The 21036-nt window shown below is 41.8% G+C and overlaps 1 protein-coding gene across 3 annotated transcripts in view; it reads left to right on the top strand.

Annotated features, from left to right (window-relative positions):
- Positions 1–14362: 14362 nt before the first annotated feature.
- znf423 (zinc finger protein 423) overlaps positions 14363–21036 on the top strand; it is a 194616-nt gene continuing 187942 nt past the window's right edge. For 2 of the 3 annotated variants that reach the window (XM_042496260.2, XM_088079716.1), the window contains exon 1: positions 14363–15617. In XM_042496260.2, the coding sequence (XP_042352194.2) occupies positions 15578–15617 (40 nt within the window). In that variant the 5' untranslated portion in view covers positions 14363–15577. The remainder of the gene's footprint in view (positions 15618–21036) is intronic. The other variant, XM_088079717.1, reaches the window with a different exon arrangement.

The raw sequence follows: 21036 nt of genomic DNA, 5'->3' as shown, positions 1-21036 counted from the left end.
TTATTTTACTGTCAAGGTAATGCGGGGGTGCACACTGATGTATTGGATTTCTATTGATATATCGAGCGCATTGAACTGTTATATTTTGTTATTGAATGTATTGTTTTTGTTTGTAACAGCAATATTGTAAAAAGCAGCTTAAAGTTAAAGTATCTTGCTGCGGAGGTGTGGTGCATACATCACCAGGCTGATGCACAGTGGATTAAAAAAACTTCACACAAGATAACAGAAAAACATCTAAACTACCAGCAAACATTAAAATAAATCACCAAAACTCAACAGGTGAACTCCCACTGCACCAGATGCTCCTGTGAATGGAGGCCGACACCAGCTGCAGCACTAAAAAAGATAAAACTTTCAGTTTATTTGTACAATTTATGAACATAAAGATAAAACTATTTAAAGATAAATAATGTAAAATATAATGTAAAATAAACAGCAACCAGCACTTTTGAATTTAAGGAATTGAACACAACTCACACCCTGTTGCTACCACACTATAAAATCTGATGAGTTGATTTTACTGAAAATAAAATTTGAAACCAATTTCAATTGCCTTGAAAAAATGAAAGAAAATAGTACTGTTATTCTTAATTTATTTTAAAATAATAAATACTACTATTACCACCACTAAGACTACTACTATTACTAATAATGGTAATAACAATAATAATAATAATAATTATTATTATTATTATTATTATTAATGTGTGTGTGTGTGTGTGTGTGTGTGTGTGTGTGTGTGTGTGTGTGTGTGTGTGTGTGTGTGACAGAGAGAGATTTTTTTAGCTCAAAAAAGGTCTGGAAAGTACATTTTTATTTTCACTTAGGTCAATTTCTGCGTTAAGATTCTTCATCCGCTGAAATGGACAGAAAAATAAAAACACATCAAAAAGTATAGTAATTAAAAAACATTTTTTGCTAATGGTTTATGAGAGCATTTAGAGTAGAAATCCATCATTTCAATATTTTTGTGTTTGGAACATAATTTGTTTTTTTAAAAGTACTGAAATTGTCTGTCTGTCTGTCTACATTAGAAATACAATATTTTGGATCAAAACATCTCCCCCCTCACACAGAAACACATTTTGTTCTCCCCTCCCATCATCTCCTCCACCTCCCGAATCCTGTCAACGGTTCCTCCTGTTTTCCCACCTCTGTCTGCACTCCTCCACCTCCTCACCTCTCCATTCACGTTATATATTTGCCATTTGCATGTCACAAAGCTCGAGTTACTTAAGCAGAAAGTGGATAAACAGAAGAAAAGAGCGCACACATGTAATTAAAAACACACAATTAAACAAACTCTCTCCTCCTCCATTATTTTCTGCAGTCCGGCTACACTCCAGATTTCCTCAACTCCCCTGTCGTTCCATCTCCTTTTACGTTCTCATCTCCTCCTTCGCCCCCGCCACCCTCCTCCCCTTTCTCTGCTCCCCACTGGATATCAATCAGAATCTATCACTCTGACTATTCCTGCTGCCATTGTGTCAGAATTCACAGGAACTTCTTCAAACTGGGAAACAGTTTCATTGTTACATCGAACCCTCGCTGCATGTGTGTGAGTGCTGTGTGTGTGTGTGTGTGTGTGTGTGAGAGAGAGAGAGAGAGAGAGAGAGAGAGAGACGGGCCTGTGTGGTAAAATTAATGGAATGCACACACACTTCCTCAACACCCAGCGTCACGTGAAGGCTTGCACGCACACACACGACAGCTAGCATCTTTTCTCCCATCACTACACACACACGCACACACACACACACACGCACACACACACACGCACGCACACGCACACACACACACACACACACACACACACACACACACACACGCATTAGGGTGTTAATTGTTGTGATAACACCTTCCAATAACAAGGCTCTAATTATCAACATGTTTGGCTGTTGGAGTGTGTATCTGGCACTTGTGTACGGATCATGGGGTGAGTGTGTTTGTGTGTGTGCCAGTGTGAGGTGTGGCACCAGGGGAAGAAGGTTTGATGATTTTGAAATATGCTGCTGTGTGTGTGTGTGTGTGTGTGTGTGTGTGTGTGTGTGTGTGTGTGTGTGTGTGTGTGTGTGTGTGCGCTCTCATGTATGGGGTGATGATGTCTCAGTCTCAATCCACATTTGCATATGACAAGGGGTCTTTTGTCCTTTGGTTAATTGCAACTGATCTGTTTGAGGAATAACACCATTGCGATGCGTCTATTTGCATTACAGACAGAGACACAGAAATAACCATAGATCTCTCATGTGTTTAACAAATAGCACAAAAAATTCACTTTAGCCCTCTGAGCCTCCACTCTGCCCTGGAGTGCTGGTTTTAAAGAAATGTGTTAACATTTAAGACGACCAAAGGCCCAGAAAGATACATGAAGAGCACACCAAAGAGCCCATATCTGAGACCTTTGTGAAATATGTTTTATTAAAGCAAGAATATGTGGATTCAAAGCAGCAACAAAGAGTTTTTTTAACTACTTATGAAACAATCTGAATATAATGCTGATGCCTTTATGTCTCATAAGCAAACTAGTGACTGGATTGTCTATTTCCCTACAAAAATTCTGTCCCCAATTGCCCATGAAATCAGAAGAAAACTATTGACAGCACACAGAACAGAAAAGCCTATAGCATAATTTCCACTGCATAAAGAACCTGAAAACACCTGCTAACATCTGGCTTTTTAATGCCAAGTCTACAATCAGTATTCACACCAGAGTCAAATATTTATCGCCACCAGCTCCAATTGGCATTGACAGAAACACAACATCCGGGTAAACGTGTCAAATTCAGCTCCTAAACTGGGGAGATGCAATGACATGCCGTCATTTATTACTGTCCTTCTTCACTGAAGCAGCACTAAACACTGATCCAAATACATCTGCACTGAATTTGAAAGAGAGACTAAATATGTAAAAGATATAAAAAGCGAAGTAATTAGATATAAAGTAAAGTTTTCACAGAACTCTGCCCATTCTGTTTTCTACTGTTTACATGTTCAAATATACACACCCAAAAAAATCCTAACATGCAAAATAAATTCATCATCATCTGCTGCAGAGCTGTGTACATAACTGTGCTCTACTGGCAATGGGAAAGTGGTCTGTAGCCTATTTTTACCAGAATTAATGTTTGAAAAACCTGCATGCATGCACTAGTTTTTATGAAAACTGGGTGCATTTTTACACTGGTATCTTTGATGATTGACTCGTTTTTGGAGCCAGCCGCAAGTGGCCGTTAGAGGAACTGCAGTTTTTGGCACTCCTGCATTAGCGTCAGTTTTCAGGAGGCTAAAAATGCAGGTTAAAAGCTGAGGTGGGTTTATGTAGTTGGAGATCAGCATCACAATGTAGTCAAGAACACTAGAGGACCAGTTCTTAAACAGAGGTCAAAACCCCTTCGTAGGATAAAGAGGCTGGCTGTCTGATAGGCTGGCTACCGGACAGGACGCCTGGCTAACTGCTCGGCTGCTCGGCTTGCTGGCTGGTTATCTGTCTGACTGCCAGGCCGGTGGGTGTACTGAGTAGGCAGCTGGTTGGTTTCCTGACTGTTTGACTGGCTGACTGAGTGGGCGGCTGGCTACTTGCCTGCCTGCCTGGCTGGTTGTCTGGCTGACTGGCTGGCTGTGTGCCTGGTTGGCAAGCTGGCAGCCCCAGCTGTGTCCCGAGCCAAGCCCCTACGCCCCACCAGATCTTAATTGGGTTAAGTTTGTCCGCCACAGATAACACTTCCTCTTTCTTCTGAGAGTAAGAAAACAAAAAAATGGCCTGGCACTAATGACGCTCTTTAGCGGGGCTCTTTTCTGTTTAGGTGGAGGGAAATTAGGAGGAAAGGGGGGGTGGGTTCCCTGCAGAGAGAAATCGTCCAGGGAAACGTGCCATTGTTCGGAGCCGAGCACTCAATGAGAATGGAGAATACGAAGAAAGAAAGAGAACGAAATAAAGTGGATTTGGTTTGCGCTGCAGTGCTGTCACATTGCCACTGTTTCTTTTTAACAACCCCTTCTGACTGAGGCAGACAGGACCCTGAGAGATGGAAACACACACACAGGAATATAAACGTGTCATTGTATGTGTGCACACCAGTCGTACACACACAATTTCTCACTTTTTTTTGTTAAATACAAACACAAAGAAAGTGTTCTGTAATTGCTTTGGCTGAACCAAGAAATTCAGCAGACGTGTTTGATGAACAATAATAACTGTTTTTATCCAGGCGCAGTTGTCTTGAGGTGAAGAAAGGTGTGTGTGGCCAGTGGTAGGTTTGGTTTAAGACATGGGGATGGGGGTACAGTAAAGTCTTTTGTTTTTTAAGTATACAAATAAAACTTCCTATAATGTAGTAAAATGTATTTAAAATCCTATGTTAATTGCTATATCCTTAGTGAACCAATCAAACTTAAAAATTCATTTAGTTAGGTGAATAGGAGATCATTTTGAGTTTGGCTCATTACTTAAAAGAATTTTGTCTCTGTATAATTTTTCATATTTGAGAGTGTAGTGTTTCGTTTCAATATAGAATATTACTATCACAAGCCCCAACAAGCTCCACCTGGGGGTTAGGGCAGCCGATGTCAAGCCTGAGAGGTAATGTGCAGGGCAAAAAGAGTCTTTTCAGCACTGTCTCCTGACGAAGCTAATTATTATGAAAACTATTATTTTTCTTCAGCTCAGACCTTCTCCCTTTGGGATTATGGTGGCTCCATAGGAGAGGATGCAGTTTAGAGAGATTTTTGTGAGTTCACAATGAAATTTCAAAACTTTGAAAACATAGTGGTTTATGTCTTTCCATTCCTGGAAAATACAATCATGTTCTCATCCCAAGTTATCCCATATTGCCGCTTTGCAGTGGATTTCTGCATCTTCATATTACCATGCTACCGTGACGTCAACCCAAGCACATGGTGGAATGTCAACAAACACAAATGCTGGCACGGACGGTCAGGATTAGGCAAAGAGGCACACGATAAAGTGTAGAATAAAACCATCACATTCAGATAAAGCGAACATCCCACATGAAAGTCCACAGTTTGGAAGTCCAACCCCTCCCCACGCCCACTCTATAGAGACCTTCATGCTCCTTGTTTTGCGTTGTTACCGGCAGCGTTTCAACATGACACTGTCTAGCCGCGTATCGTGTGGATGCAACAGGTTCTGTCCGGCCACGTTCTCTAGTGATGTCGCCCACATGTGTATGATGTTACCAAAGTAGACGCAGTCTGGCCATTGGGCTTCATAATAACATTGCAAACAGTTCTGTCCAGCCAGCACGTTCTCATCCCAACTGGTTACATGGTGCTGCTCTGTCAGTGATTTTCTGTGTCTACTTATGACTTTTTATGTATCCATCTTTGTCAGCTGTTTATGCTCCAGGATGCCGTTACAGTGATGTCAACAACTGCACATGGTGGGATGACGCAGCATGGTCCTTATGTTTACACAACAGTCCATCATGATGGTTAGGATTAAGCGACAAAGTCACAGATGGTTAGGTTTAGGTAAAATGATAAGGTGCAGCAAAAAACACGCATGTCCACACAGGAAAAGAACTCCGGATTCCCACATGAGAGTCAGTTGTTTGTGGAACCCATCCACCCTATAAATGTGTTTATGTACCTTATGTTAAGTCAGTAGACGCAGCGTTAATACCTGACACTGTCCTACAGTGTTTCATGCACACGTGACCAGTTCTGACTGTCCGCATACTCAAGTGACGCCACCTGTGTGTGTCGCATGTGGATGCAACCAGTGCCATTCAGCTGGCTGCCAGCATATAATAACAACACCACTGGTTCTGTACGAGCAAGGTCTCAGCTGACGCTCTCCAGCTGCATTACAGTTAGACTCGAAAAGTGGCTTTTGGCGTCACACTAAAAGCACTGACAGAGCGGACGTATTTGACAAGTTCGGAGTAAGAACAAGCTGGTCCGCTGATGATGTCCAGCGGTGTATTATGTGGACATGAAAGGTAGCTTTTGGCGCTGGGATCTTACACTGAAATCACTACAAAATTGGAGGTTTTTGAAGACGTTGGAATGAGAACAGACTGACAATGCCACCATTTTATTTTAGCAACTGGGCTGCTTTCCTTCTGCTTTCGCTCTTTACGCTAAACTAAGCTAACCAGCAGCTGGCTGTAGCTTTAGAGTTAATGCACAAACATCCTTCATCTACATGACATTCATCGTCACAATCACCATCCCAGCGTCATCAGTATAATGATAACAACAATAAGATTAAGATAGTGATCAAATCAATGTCTTCATCAGTGAAATCATAACCACCACAGGCATCATCATCATCATCATTACTACCATTTTTGTTTTCTTTAGGGATTTCAGACAGCTGGCGTCCTGTGGCAGGCAGCCTCCACATCATGTCTCACACACACACACACACACACACACACACACACACACACACACACACACACACACACACACACGTACACATAGTCTTATACCTCTGCAAAGACCTTGCGGTTGGCAAGTGAGACTGTGTATAGAATAACAGGCTTAACAAATGCTCAAAACAAATATTAAAAATAATGTTGATCTTTTTCCTGTGTCTCCATACTGAATATTTATTCATAAGTAACCGCAGGCTAAATGTTCTCCCTTGTTCTCACCTTCGGATCAGATAATGAATGCAGCCCACACACACACACACACACACACACACACACACACACACACACACACACACACATACACACACCACATGCAATTGCCTCCTGTGAGCACCCACAATCATAATAACACACACACACACATTTGTGGATTTGTGGGTACACCTTTTGAATCCACAAATCCACACAACTATAGACTAATGCAGATGATCAACATACCTTTTACCAACACCAATACTGAACTCTACCTGCATAACAATTACTTTACAACACACACACACACACACACACACACACACACACACATGCACACACACGATGTAAAGGCACACACACATGCACTTTACACCTTTGGCATTGCATGTGCACCCAGCCTACATTAAGTGGAGACAAAAGAATGTGGCTTTGCAGTATTTAAATCAGTTATGTGTCTAATTATTCCATATAAAAATAGCCGATATCTAGGGCAAAAGCAGCGAGATGGAACATTGTTGTCTGCAGAGGGGAGACCTAGTGGAGCTGGCGAGAGTTCAACACAGCAGAAGACAGGGAGAGAGAGAGATGGGAGGCAGGGAGGGAGAGTGCGATAAAGGAAGATAGGGAGCGAGTGTGCTTTAGGCTACATAAATATAACATGAACTCTATCCGCTAGTGGCAGGCAAGCAAGCAGCACAATGGGCCGATGTTCAGGAGCGCTTTGTGAGGGTGTGGAGAAAAGACTGTGCTACCTACTCACCTCAGGAATATCAGGCTTTGATACCTGGGAGACGGACAGAGTGGTATGAGGGAGTGTGTGTATGTGTGTGTGTGTGTGTGTGTGTGTGTGTGTGTGTGTGTGTGTGTGTGTGTGTGAACAAAAGACAAAAGGAGAGAATTTGCTAGACACATGCAGTTATTCTGCAGGTTCACGCTCTTATGGAGACCCTGCAGTCATCTCTCAGCAGTGTGTGACCCCGACTCTGCACTCAGCAGACTCTGGCCATTTTTACGTAGAGATTGTGTTATAGGTCCACTACGAGGTCCCTTCTTTATGCCTCCTTTGCATTTTTCACAGAGCCAAATAAAACCGGCATCATTCTGCTCATGTGTGTTAGTACACGTTGCATTGCAGAATCAAAAGAGATGTGACAGACGTGACATGTGACACGACAGATTCGGCCTCTAAGTGGTATGGCAGGGTTGATTTGTTTATCAATTACCATACTTTTAATTTGTGAAGAAAAAGTTTGTTTTCACTCATACCTCCCCGGTCAACGAAGAATCCAAAAACAGAGAAAATTCCTGATGAATTGGAGTAAATGGAAGCCAAATTTAGCAACAGCAAACCTTTATCAAAACATCAATTTGCAAACACTCACACAACTCAAGCTCAACTAATTCAGATCTCATTTATCCAGTCCTCCATCAGAGCTTCACCGCCACACATTTTCACTAAAACTTCCACAAAAAGTCTCACGTATGGACAAGTAATGTAAGTTTTAACTTTGCTCGTCCTTTGAAATCCTTCTGCTGTCACTGTCCCATACCTGTCGCTTCCCGGCCAATGAACGAACAAACAGAATTTTCTTAACAAATTTGAGCTATATTCGAGGCGATATAAATGAGAATTTTAGGTGCAATGTATTCCTTTAGGTGTTATTCTGTGCTTTCTCCCGATTGGAAACACCCACCTCCAATTTCACAGCAGCTTTCCTCATCACCGCGAGCTCCACTGCTGGCCTGTGAGGGGCTGCAGACAGCGTGTTGTACCTCTGTAACAGATGGTGTTGCCAGCTTCTTCTTTTCACCTGTCAGCAGTGAGGGCTTAACATGTAGGAGGTTACAGGTCGAGGTATGCTTGAAATGTACAAGTTTTGTCCGATGTATCATATGACCACGTCTTAAGGCATGAGTGATGCCATATGGCCGTACTCAAATGCCCGGTGCTACAATGTGCACATAAAAAGTGATGGAAAAAGTTGTGTAAAGAAAAAAAAGAGCTTAATAGAGAACTCTGAATCCTCCTTACGATTTATACTGGACTCATCTCCAGACTTGACCTGTCAATGCATAAAGTGGCCATTCTCGTCAGATTGTTGGTTTTTGAAAGTAGATTGTTAGACTCAGCCAGCTTTGTTTAAATGTTGGACAGGTGCGTTTGAAGGGGTTTGAGATGCTCTTTGATGATTGAAAATACTGCATTGAAATACTTCTCATGTCACAAATTTTGGTCTTTGAGTTGGATATTTGTAGTCTTCTCATAGTGATATTCCACCCAAAATCTTGTGGTATCAAACACTCAAGTTGTAAGAAATTTGTATTTATTTGCAAGTTTAAATGAAAACTGGGTATTAAGATTTACTTTCACTTTCTGCTAATAGCACTATGACTAGCGCTCTTGGGAAGACCTGGTTGTCTACTAACTGGAAGATTTGTCCGCATTTCAAAGTATGCTTGGTGTGTAAGTGTGTGTGAATTTATATTACATGTGTGTGAATACTAGCAGGTAGCACCTTGTATGGTAGCCACCAGTAGGCGGGTTTTCCATTACAGATTTGCACGAAACTTAAGCGTTATTTTCAAAATGTCGATAAAACACAATTGCAAGATGACTGTGTTTCCTGTGAGTTATGTTATGCAACTTGCAATGTTATGTGACTTCTCTTGCAATAACATCCCAAGAAGCATGGCGATGGATGTTCAAAACATTCATGGTCCATAACCGCTTGTCCTTGTGAGGGTCACGGGGGGCTAAACCCTATTTCAGCTGTCATTGGGTGAGAGGTGGATTATACCCCGGAAAGGTTGCCTGTCTACATGTGCCAGGGCTGACACATGTAGACAGACAACCTTTGTCGCTCTCATTCACACCTACGGGCAATTTAGAGTCACCAGTTGACCTAACCTGCATGTCTTTGGAATGTGGGAGGAAGCCAGATAAATATAAATGGGATTTTTTTTTTTTTTAATTGATTAGGCGTATTTTATATTCGTAATTTCCATTTGCACAATTTGAGGGTTAATGGAAGCCCTCCTACCGAATGAATGTGTGAATGGGTGTAAGTGCTTTGACTGGTTGGAAAAGTAGTCAAGTCCCTTTCATTTCATTCCACTCTAAAATGTATATTATCATTGTGGTTTCCATGAGCAACATTTAGCAAACAGTCATGTGTTGGGGAAGCACTGTCAGACGACTAGATGAATGAGATTTAGATTATACGGCAGGAGTTGTGTGAGAGTTTGTAAACAGATGTTTTGATGTAGTTTGGCTGTTTTTAAACCCGGCCCCCATTTACTTTAATTTATCAAGAATTTCCTCTTTTTTTTGGATTCTTCGTTCATCGTGGAGATATGTTGGGGGAAAAAAACAGTTTTCTCCTTTAAGCATGGCAACTTCAGCAAACGTGATATTAACCACAGCCATAGAAAACCTGGAAAAGTCATGGAATTTCACAATCACATTTTCCAGTCCTGGAAAAGTCATTTAATTAGTAAAAATCATTGAAGGTTTTGGTATAGTCATGACAATTATGTTGTGTGAAATGCAGTTGTTACAGAAATCCTATATGGATAACCTTCCACAAAATGTAACATAATAGCAATTTTATTTTCTGTAGCTGTTGTTGTAACGTTGCTTTAATATTTGTCAATTTGTGACTTTTTTAGTTTACCATCATGCCCGTTTCTCCATTTTTCCATTCCATCTCTTACACTAGTTACCTGTAATTATGTTTGAATAGAGTTTAAATCTGATCATTAGGCAAGTCGAAAAAGAAGAAAAATGTTTTTTATTAAGGATCCTTGAGTTATGGAGACATTTTAAAATTTTGTCCATGACAACGTGTGGTACCCATGTATTTATACACAAGTAGATCACAGAAAGGTTTTTGTACTGAGACTGTCTCACCACAGCTACAAACACACAACGTCTGGCACCTTATTTCTGTGTCATAATCTCGGTGCTCTCACATTCCACATCACTGTAAACCAGACTGCTGTTTAGGTATGAAACCTTTAAGCCAAATCCCCATTTTTTGGGGCTGTAATTCTACATCTGCCCCTGGTTTACTCCATTGATGTCCTGTCTGTATCAATTCCCACTGCATGTCTGTTGGCCGACTTATTCAGTGGCTGTTACTTGATGTTCTCTTGTTGTGTTTATAAAAAAGCCAAATCCGCGCGGAGATGACAGAGGGTGTAATCGCTAGCTATGTGATTCAACAATACGACTCTTAGAAGCTATTCAGACTGGGGCCTGTCCTTGACCCTTAAGGAGCTTGTAATGTGGGCTTTTTTCCCACTCTTTGTATTTACCGGCAGAAAGGAGGAGGGGGGACAGGGGTGGAGGGGGGACCAACCACTGAGTGAGGGCTTTTGGCCCTCCATGCCAGCGGCAGTCACACTGGGGGAGCCATGCACGTGCACACCCACACACACACACAGAAATGCACAAACGGGTCTCCTGGCGTGCACTCATTTCATATAGGGAGAGGTGAAGGTTGGAGGGTGAGGCAGAGGGAGACAGAAGAGGAGGAGGGAGGACAAAGGGAGGGCAGATAGACAAGAGCCCCCCACCTTCCTTAACCCAACAGGGGGTCAGTCTTAAAGGCTGCTCTGTCTCTCCATGGGAGGACGGGGTGAGTTTTGGGGGGGGCGGGGAGGCTCAATCTGCGGAGGGCAGTGGTCCTGCTGGCCAGCACAGGGAGCTCCACGTTACCCAGTTATCCATGACAACCAGAGAGAGGAGAGGAGAGAGGGGAGACAGAGAGACAGAAAAAGAGAGAGAGGGGGGAGACAACATGGAAAAGCTCAGCTGCGGTCAGAGAGCGCTCAGTTGGAGCAGAGAGTGAAGAACAAAGCACCCAGTGATTTTCATTTTTTCCCTCTTTGTCTGCTTTATATTGTCCACAGACGTGTCCCTCTTTTCTTTACTGGATATAAAGGAGCTTTGAAGAAGACACACAAACACATGCACACACTCACGGACACACATGCATGCACACACTGGTGTAGCTAATTGAATTATGTTTATACAGTAAGTCAAACGGTTTATTTTCACTGTGACAGAGAGTGATGAAAAAAAGGGTTTCTCTTCGGGGGGGCATATCCAAAGCACCACAGAAAAGGGCAATGGAGGACACTTTTTTTTTCTTTAAAGGAAATGGCTAAGCAGATTTTTAACATTTCATGATACATCACTGCAACACAAAGGTCTATGTTCTTGCGCGCCCATGACTGGATAGAAGCAGACGTGTCATGTGGTCTCGAACTGTAAAGTGCGGAAAATGTTCATTTCGCACGGATAGGTTCTGCTCAGCCTAAATGAATAGGCTTAAAGTAATCCTGTCAGAAAGTGTCCCAAAGAAGTTAATCCACCACAAATGAGTGAAATGATAAACGCTCAAGAAACGGGGAACATTTCAAGATGAAAAATGTCTGACAGTCCAAAACTGTGAATAAATCCTTTGAAGACATTTTAGGCAGGGAATTGGCCATTACAGGGTGAATTCATGTCTTTGTGTTCTGCAAGATCATTGTTGCTTTTCCTGCCTTCATATTTTTCTCTGCATTCCTAAAACACTTAATTGTGTTACTCTGCAAAACAGCAAATTCAAACTAGTGTCTGCATTGGGATTGCAATGTGCTTTTTGTTGTTGTTGTTGTTGTTGTTGTTGTTGTTGTTGTTGTTGTTGTTGTTGTTGTTGTTGTTGTTGTTGTTGTTGTTGTGGAAGCCCCACAAAAGGGGAAGGATGTGCACAACCAAAATTATTTTTGGATGCTGTGCAGAGGAAAGATACCACCAATAAAAAGTTAAGACTGTCTGTAACATTGTAGGGGATTTGTACATTAAGGCTGCAGATTTTGTTTCCGTATACACACATTTTTAACTGGAAATCTTTTCAGCATCAAGCACTTAATTTTCTGCATTCGTGTGAAATTTTATACAGTGATTTCAGTTTATGTTGCAAATGTCTTTTATTTTTCAAAATAAAATGCCTTTTCTACTTTCATGTTTTTATTTGGATGAAGAAATTCACGTCTTCATATACTTTTACTTAAGTAAAATGTTCATTGCAGGATTTTAACTTGTAGTAATACTTTTACTTGAGTAAATGATCTGAATACTTCTTTCACCACTGATGAGGTTAGGAAAAATAAAATTGCAAAGGTTAGGTTTAGCAGAAATAAAGTTCCCTAGGTCAGTGGTGGAAAATTGAGCACTTTTTCACTTGAAAATGAAATGACTGCGGTTGTGTCATTTGTATGTGATTTTTTAAAATAAGTCATAATAACTTAAACTGTGTTCGTGGATGCCTTGGACTTCATACCGCAAACCAAATCTAACTACGGTTTCAAATAAAATAACCTGATGTTACTCAACAGAGTCAACATCAGATAGATTAAATGCTTGGAGAGCAAACACTATAAAAATCATCAGAGGGGAAGATTGGAAATGCAATGTCTAAAAGTCCAAAAACATTCAATTAACGCAAGATTAATATTACTTCAGTGTAAGTGGTTAATGAGAGTCTGTATCACACCTGTTAAACTTTACCACGTCTCCTCCAACATTCCTGGTGCTTGTGATAAATGCCTGAATGAGAAAGAAACTTTGATTCAGTGTTTATGGGAATGCCCTACGATTCAGGTATTTTGGGAAAATGTACTTAAATATTCCACTGAGGCCAAAAATGTGTGCACTTGGAATATATCCCAAGGACTTTATATCAGAGCGATGAGGCAAATGAAAATGATTGATCTTGGACTTCTTTGTGCGAGAAGAATGATTGCAAGATGTTAGAAAAATGTAGAACTGCCATCACTTGGAACGTGGAAAAGGGAGTTAATCACAATAGTTTGGGCTGGAGAGGCTGACATATATGGCTAAGGGTAAACAGAAGAAGTTTGTTTTTGGTTGGGGCTCATTTATGTCCAATGAGGCATGTATGGCAGTCTAAAAGGGAAGCTGTAATATAGATAACATGAAAGTATTGACCCTGCCTTTTTTACATCTCATTTTATTCTATTACTTTAATGTTTCTTATAGAAGGTAGAAGGTAGATGTATTGGTTAAACAAAGAAGGTTAAACGAAATTACATTTGTCCTTGATCCTGCTACATCTTTGGAGTTGAAGGATGAGCTGATTAAAATCAGCAGCTACTATGAAAAGTTCCATCTGATTGCTGCCGATGGCATCATTCAACTCCTGCATTCAATATTACTTTTGCAAAAAAATTTTTGCAGTGAGGTGTGTACAAGATAAGGAAGCAAAAGAACAATATAAAAGCAAAAAGAACAATAGGCCTATAAATAGTTAAAAAAAAAAAACCCCAACAAAAACAGGGCACAGTAGTAAAAAACAAGGTGTGATAGCAAAAAAAAACAAGGTGCAAACTCAACAGTTAACAAAATTTCACATCAATTGCACACAAGTGGAAGGTAATTGCACTTGTGAAAAAATTGCACTTTAGTGTAAGTGAGGGGTTGTATATTTGTATATGGATGTGCATTTTTTTATGTGCAGTTGAAACTTCAGTAAAAATATTGTTTTTTCAAAAAATGAATCTGAGTACTTCATCCACAACTGTCCACATCCCACTTTAGTCCAAGTCCAGATTTTCCCTGTGCCTCCTCCCTCTGTACTCTCGGAGTCCCTGTTGTAGTTGTGCCGGTCGGCCACAGCTGGGCGCTGTTGCCTAACTCTCCCCCTGCCTCCCCTCTCTCTCTCCCGTCAGCCCAGCCTGCCTCTCTCCTGCCTCTCTGCCTCAGCCAACCCGGGCTGTGCCGAGCTGCTCCCTGCGGGATCAGAGCGCTCCCCCGCCGGGACCCTTCTCTCACATCCCCCTGCTGGGACGCGGCTACATTTCCAGCCAAGCACTGCCTGCCTTGGCTTTATTATGTGTGTCTGCGCCGCAGCCCCGCCAGCAGAGGCAGGCAGAGGAGGAGGAGGGAGACTGGTAGCCAGAGTCAGGACAAAGAAAAAGCAGGGAGACAGAGGCTAGCGAAGGGTTAGACTGGGAGAAATATTAGGCTGCTATTAATACTGCCGGTAGAGCTTTGAGAAATATTAACAAAAAAAGAGAGGTTGTAAAAGCAGTATTCCCCTCGGGGTGGAGATGCTGGGGAAGAGCGCAGTGTCCATGCCACCACCAGACCACCACCACAGCCTAGTGTAGATTAACGGGACGGAACACGGCAGGCTGCTCGGTTCGGGTCGGTGCCGCTTTCCTGGAGGAAAAACCAAACCAAAACAGACTGAAATAGTTTCGATAAACTAAAAAAAAAAAAAAAAAAAAAACAGCGAACAGCGCGAGGGAAGAAGCCACGTTTCAATTTTTGAGAGCAATTTTCTCCGTCGCCTCTCTTCACCTGGACCGTCACGTATAACTGCTGCTGCTGCTGCTGCTGTGGCACCGACACCTCACACTCGGACTGTCACTTCTCCCCCAAAACCGCCGCGCGGGACCTTGCTCAGGTGTTTGCCGCGCGCGTGGCTGGCAGCTCGCGCCCCGGTGGAAGAAGTCGGAGCGGCACGAGCGCACGGGCTGCACCGGAGAAAGCAAATAAACGCGCGCGTTCAAAAAAAGGCAGAAAAGAGCGAGACGTCGGAGCACGTTGTAACGGAGAGGACGGGAAGTTGTTCCCGTTTATGCTACAGGTTGCGCGAGCCCGAGCGACTGCCGAAGGAGGAAAACGCATCGGAGTGTCGCCTCCAAGCTCCCGGTGTGTGCGTGCGTGTGTGTGTGTGTGTTTGGTTTGTTGTCGTTGGACTAACGGCCGTTTCCCCCAAATCAGAGACTGAAGCTGCCGCATTGCAACAGGCAAAGAAGCAGCAGCGAAGTGGTGGAAGGAGGAGGAAAGACGAGCCGACTGTGTCCGCCTGCATGGTTAGCTGAAAACACGGAACGGAACAAAAACAATTAGAGAATAACATTATTTTTTAAGAAAAAGAAGCAGCTCGACACCAGAGATGTCTAGACGAAAACAGGCCAAACCGCGCTCCGTTAAAGGTAAGAAACTGTTTATTTTTTTCCACCTCATGTGAACGGACACTTCACTCAGGAGTAGGAAATGAAGCCAACAAAACCATGACCAAGATTTCACTCTCGTGCTTGTTTGACTATTTATTTATTTTTGCCGTGAAGAGCTGCGAGCGTAGCTGTGTGTAGTTTTAAAACAGTGTGTGTTGCATTTACAATTACTTTAACTGCTGGTACACTAATTGTCTGACACGATATTGTTAAAAAAAAGATTCAAATATAAGGTATTTTACGGTAATTTCACTGTTTCAAATGGTCACATCTTTGTCGGAAATGAGCTTTCAAACAGCTCCAGCGTTATTTCTCTGTCCACTGGGTTAATTGTTTTCAATTAGCTGCCCCACTGTCAGAACTTGAAAGATGATACACTGGTGCATCGTTTTTCTGACAGCGTGGGTTGTGCTTTTGGATCAACTTGTTGTAATTCACTTGGTTAATGGCTCCATGTAATCTGGATTATTCCCACATTGCACTTGCTTTTAACAGCCCACTGCTGCTTTGTTGTGGTAAATTTGGCTGCTTGACCCCAAATCAAGTCACTTAGCCCCCCATATTTTATCCTTTTATGGCTTCCTTTCACACCAAAATAATGATCAGAACTGATTAAAATTCAGATTTTCTCCACACTTTAAAGGAGGAGCAGGGCATCGCTGAACATGGATGTATTTCACATTAGATTTTAGAATATGGCTGTGATTATTTAAAATTTTCTCATGTTTCCAGGCTCATCTTCTTACTTAAAAAAATATCTCCTGCAAGGTTGAGCTCAAGTGAAATTTACAAATTCAATTTTCCAAAGTTCAACAAAAGTCCACATTTTCAGGATTAAAATCCTAATTTAAAGCAGCATTATTATAAAGCTTTTTTATATTAGAGGAAGCTGCAGTTTCCTCCATTACTATAAAATAGTATTCATTGCAGTGCATGGGTGACTGGGCATCTTGCATGAGGGCATGTGGTGGCCTTGGCCTCCATGTTTCCTTTATGGGACCCAGATGGGCAACGGGACGGAGTGACCATGTGGTTGCCACCCCCCTCCCCCGTTTCCTCCACCATATAGGCTTTCCCTTTCTGCGACTATGTGGGAAGCGAGCAGATTTCTGACAGTGGTTTAAACTGGGTGTTTAGTTTGATTAGTGGCGTGATTTCCACTGGAGGATTGCAGCGTCTCCTGCAGGTTCTGAAGTTAAAATCTGAATCATGTGGGATTCATTTTGTCAATATGAGGAGAGGCTGCTTATGTCACACACTGGTTTGTTTTGTTTTTGCTTCGGGATGTGTATTGTGGTTGTAATATCTGTAACTGTGGGCTGTGTGTGCAGGAAAACGGACACATTTTAGAAACAGTTTTTCGCTTCAGTCCACAGAGCAGGCTGTGATTGAGTGCGATGCGGTAGCTCACAGATTCCACAGCCTCCTCAGGAATCTACTGTAAAGCTGGTTTCAGTTTTCATTTCATACAAACAGCCCTTTTTTTTGGGAAAATTTGACCCGACATCAAAAGAATAAATGCCGTTTGTGGTTAATAACAATAATGATGCTTTAAATAGATATTGTTTCCTATAAAGTGAAAATTTGAGGTTAAAAGAGAGAAATTCTAACTAGTTTTTCTGCATGCAGCTTAGTATTTTTAATTATTTCTTTTTAAATTCGTTAAGTACTTGAGAGAAAGGATGCATATGACTTCTGTGCAGTCTTGGTTTAGAATCTGACACTTGATCTTTGCACAGTTTCCCATCCATCTCTACACTCTATTATGAAGAACTTGCATCATAAAAACCATGTAAATATGTTTGCGGATACACAACAGCACAATGGCACGTGACCCCTGTTTTTTAGATGTAGTTATGGCAGCGGTGCTGGCAGTATTTGTGGTTTTGTTCAATTTAAAGGACCATAAAGTCTGCTATAAACTGTGGAGATTTTGTCCCTCTTCTGGGTCCAGTGGTACTTTTTTAGGTTGTGTTTGTGTCTGTTTGAGGAAAACAGAAGTACATTGTTGCAGTGTTTAGAGGCCATGGCTTTTGAAAGGCAAACCAAGACGGCTTTTGTGAGCTTTATTTTCTCAGAAGACTTTGAATGAAGTCTGTCTTATGATGATAGAATTACTGTTTATTTAAATGGAGTTTGGTGGGTTTGGCAATAGCAATTTCGGGGCTGTTTCTGGTTAAACTAAATGGATTTTACTCTTTAAAAAATGGTCTGTCTCTGAAGGGATCCTTCCCTTAATGTTGTCAGGCACTTATGATAACATTTTGACCCTGTCAGTGGCAAAAACAAGCACTTAAGTTGACGTAAACTTATGACATCTAATGCCTGAAATAGTGGGTCTGCAACATTTCCACGCGTACGCCTGTAGTGCACCGAGTAGGCGGAGTCCGCACACCATTTGATGGGAATCGCAGCTGGCAGATATGCCAGATCCGCCGTTAGATTTAAGTGAGACCGGCATATATATGTCACCACGACCACATGTCCAATACAAAGGTAGACTGATAAGTCAGTGAACAGTTGAATGTCGTTCAGGTTTAAATTAAATCATATTGTTTATTAGTGGCAATTATTTGTCAACTAGGGAAGCTACCATGGCTCTTGTCTTGTAGGATGACACTGTTGTTTATTTTGTCAGCTGACAGTTTCGTGGTTGCTGCCTCTGGCTGACAGATTACACTCCATGCAAACAGCTCTCCGGGTCCTCTCCGCACACTGAAGTAGAGGGGACTCACTAAACAAGGGCATAACATTGATTGTTTTTCTAGTATAAAGGGTAAAAAAAGAGAATTCCTGCACACTATCCAATTATCTGCAAAAAAACCCCAACCTTTATTCAATGAACAACATTTTGGTTGTCAGACCTTCATCAGATTATAAAAACAGAGCAAAGAAAATCTGAAGACATTTAGAGATTAGACCTACTCAGCCAAGGTCAATCAGAGAGCATAAGCTGACTACGTAGTCAGCCCACAGTTTGTGTGTATTTAGCCTTGAAAGGGACGATCAAACCGAGACACATTGCATCAGGTATGACTAGACCGCCCCAAAAACGCCTTCAAAGTGCATCCGAAAAACAACAGGGAGTGCCTGTTGAGCAGGGCTGCATACACTTAATATATTATGTTGTATTTTATTCACCAGGAAGAATTAGTTGACTGCTCACGCAACTCCAGGCCTGTGTTTTGCAGTTACTACTTGAGTAATGAGGAGACTTAGCATTGTAAAGCTCAACCAAAATCAATTTCTCAGCAGTGATCAGTGTGAGTGGTAAAGACCGCCTCATAGTTGATTTGATTGGCTACTTCGGCCAAAAGTGACCAAAAGTGGCGGTGTCGCTCCATGCCTTGAGCTCAAAATTTGACAATATTTTAACTTTTATATGTGCCCAAAAACAGACAGAAAAATGAAGTAAACAATGGTTTTGCCGGTGAAGCTTATCCAGCAATGCGTCTAGGTGTTTATAAGCCCTCTAGAAGGCACCTCCCACCATCAAATATGTAAATTTATGGCACACAATTTAATAAAATACACATAGAATTATATAGATCCTATAAATGTCAAATCATCAGTGGTTATCAGAAGTGATGAGAGCCCTAAACTGATGCCATAAAAGTGTTGAATGAAAAAACCAACCAATTTTTAATTATACACAATGGCAGAAAACAGGCAAATTCTCACATTATTATAGCTGAACCCGCAGTGAGTGTGTGATAAATTACTGAATAAGTTCTGATAGATTATTTTTCTTACAGTTCCAGTCACCAATCAGGTTATTGTTTCAGTGTTTGCTTAGAGGGGTGCTGTATGAATATCTCCACTTAATCAGTATGTGTAAGATGTGGTTGTTATTGCCCCCTGCTGTAGTGTTGTTGCTGCTCGGTGCAGTTTGTCAGTGAACAAATCAGCTGCTGTGGACCAGTGAATCTGTCCGCTGCTGCTTTGTCATTGCTCTGTGTGTGTGTGTGTGTGTGTGTGTGTGTGTGTGTGTGTGTGTGTGTGTGTGTGTGTGTGTGTGTGTGTGTGTGTGTGTGTGTGTGTGTGTGTGTGCTTATGCTTGCAACATCTACATTCTTGTATTTGTGTTAAGCATGCATCATAGACATGCACGCCTTGTGTGTCTGTCTGTGTGTCTCTGTGTGTGTGTCACTAAGGCAGCCTGGTCTCAGCAGCCTGGATAACGAGAGCTTAGCTTTAGTCAGGCAGCCAAGTGAAGCAGAGCGAAGCAAAGCTGAGGCGGACGACCACCACTCTGTGTGTGTGCGCGCGGTAAAGGTAACGCGGCCCTTGTAGGCTAGCTTGCATAAGCACCATGTGTTTTGTGTATGTGTACTCATGCATCTGGGTGTGTACATGCGTGCCGCTGCTATCTCCCCTCCACACCTTGCCCCACTGACAGCTTGGCAAGACCTGGCATTGGGGGGAAGATGGAGGGAGGGATGGGAGGGGAGAGAGATAGAGATGGAGTAGAAAGGTGGTTGAAGGGTAAAGGGGAGAGAGAGGAGAGGTGTTTTGGGGCAGCACAGTGGCACACAGCAGGTGAGTGGGCTGGGGGATGGAGGAGGGGGGGTGGAGGCCAGGACGAGGTGAGCATCGCCGGGGATTATCTGTGTTTTCATGTTCTTCTGTCTTTCACCTGCTCACCCAACTCTGACTGGCTGGCTGGCTTACGGACTTACGGGCCAGCCAGGCGTGCCAAAACAATAACAAAGAAGCACAAAGTCCCACCTCAGCCATATCCTGCTTTAGATTTGCTCTGACTCTGGGTGGCCCAGGCTGGACAGGATTGTTTTTTTTTTCTTCTGAGATCAATAGCTGATGAGTAAAAGTGTGATATTTTATGGTCATTTTTCTTGAATAGGGAGATCGTTTGCATGGAACCCACATATTTATCATTATGGTTGTCTCAGATTACAATTTCCACTTGCTTTCAGATTTCTTTCACAACTATTTAAACCTTTGAACCCAGAGGAAATCTGTTCAATTTCTTTTTTTAAAAAAATGGGAAAAGACAACAAGCAATATTGTAAGAAATATTCCACCAGTTTCAAGAAATAAGTAGATTTAGATTTTTTAAAAATTATTTATTTATTGAAGAAACAATTCAAAAAATAGCCGGAAATTAGTAAAAAGTCCAAGAAAATTACCTGAAAATTAGCAAAAAAAAAAAAAAAAGAAAGAAAAAGAGTAAAACAAACAAACAAGGAAACGACCTGAAAAAAGTGCTTCATAAATGATAATATTGTCACATAATTTAAGATGTGTAATCATAACAATTATGAATGTAGTTTTCTAGACATTGTCCCTATAGCTTTTTAAAACACTCATTGCCTGCTTCCCATGTTTTTGAAAGACGCAAAGCCAGGTTGCTCAGATTTCAACCCAAATCTCTTCAAAT

The sequence above is a fragment of the Plectropomus leopardus genome, chromosome 7, assembly GCF_026936395.1.
Source record: "Plectropomus leopardus strain MGB_pleo_1.0 chromosome 7, ASM2693639v1, whole genome shotgun sequence".
Classification (NCBI taxonomy): Eukaryota; Metazoa; Chordata; class Actinopteri; order Perciformes; family Serranidae; genus Plectropomus; species Plectropomus leopardus.
This window is presented reverse-complemented; position numbering and strand designations above follow the sequence as displayed.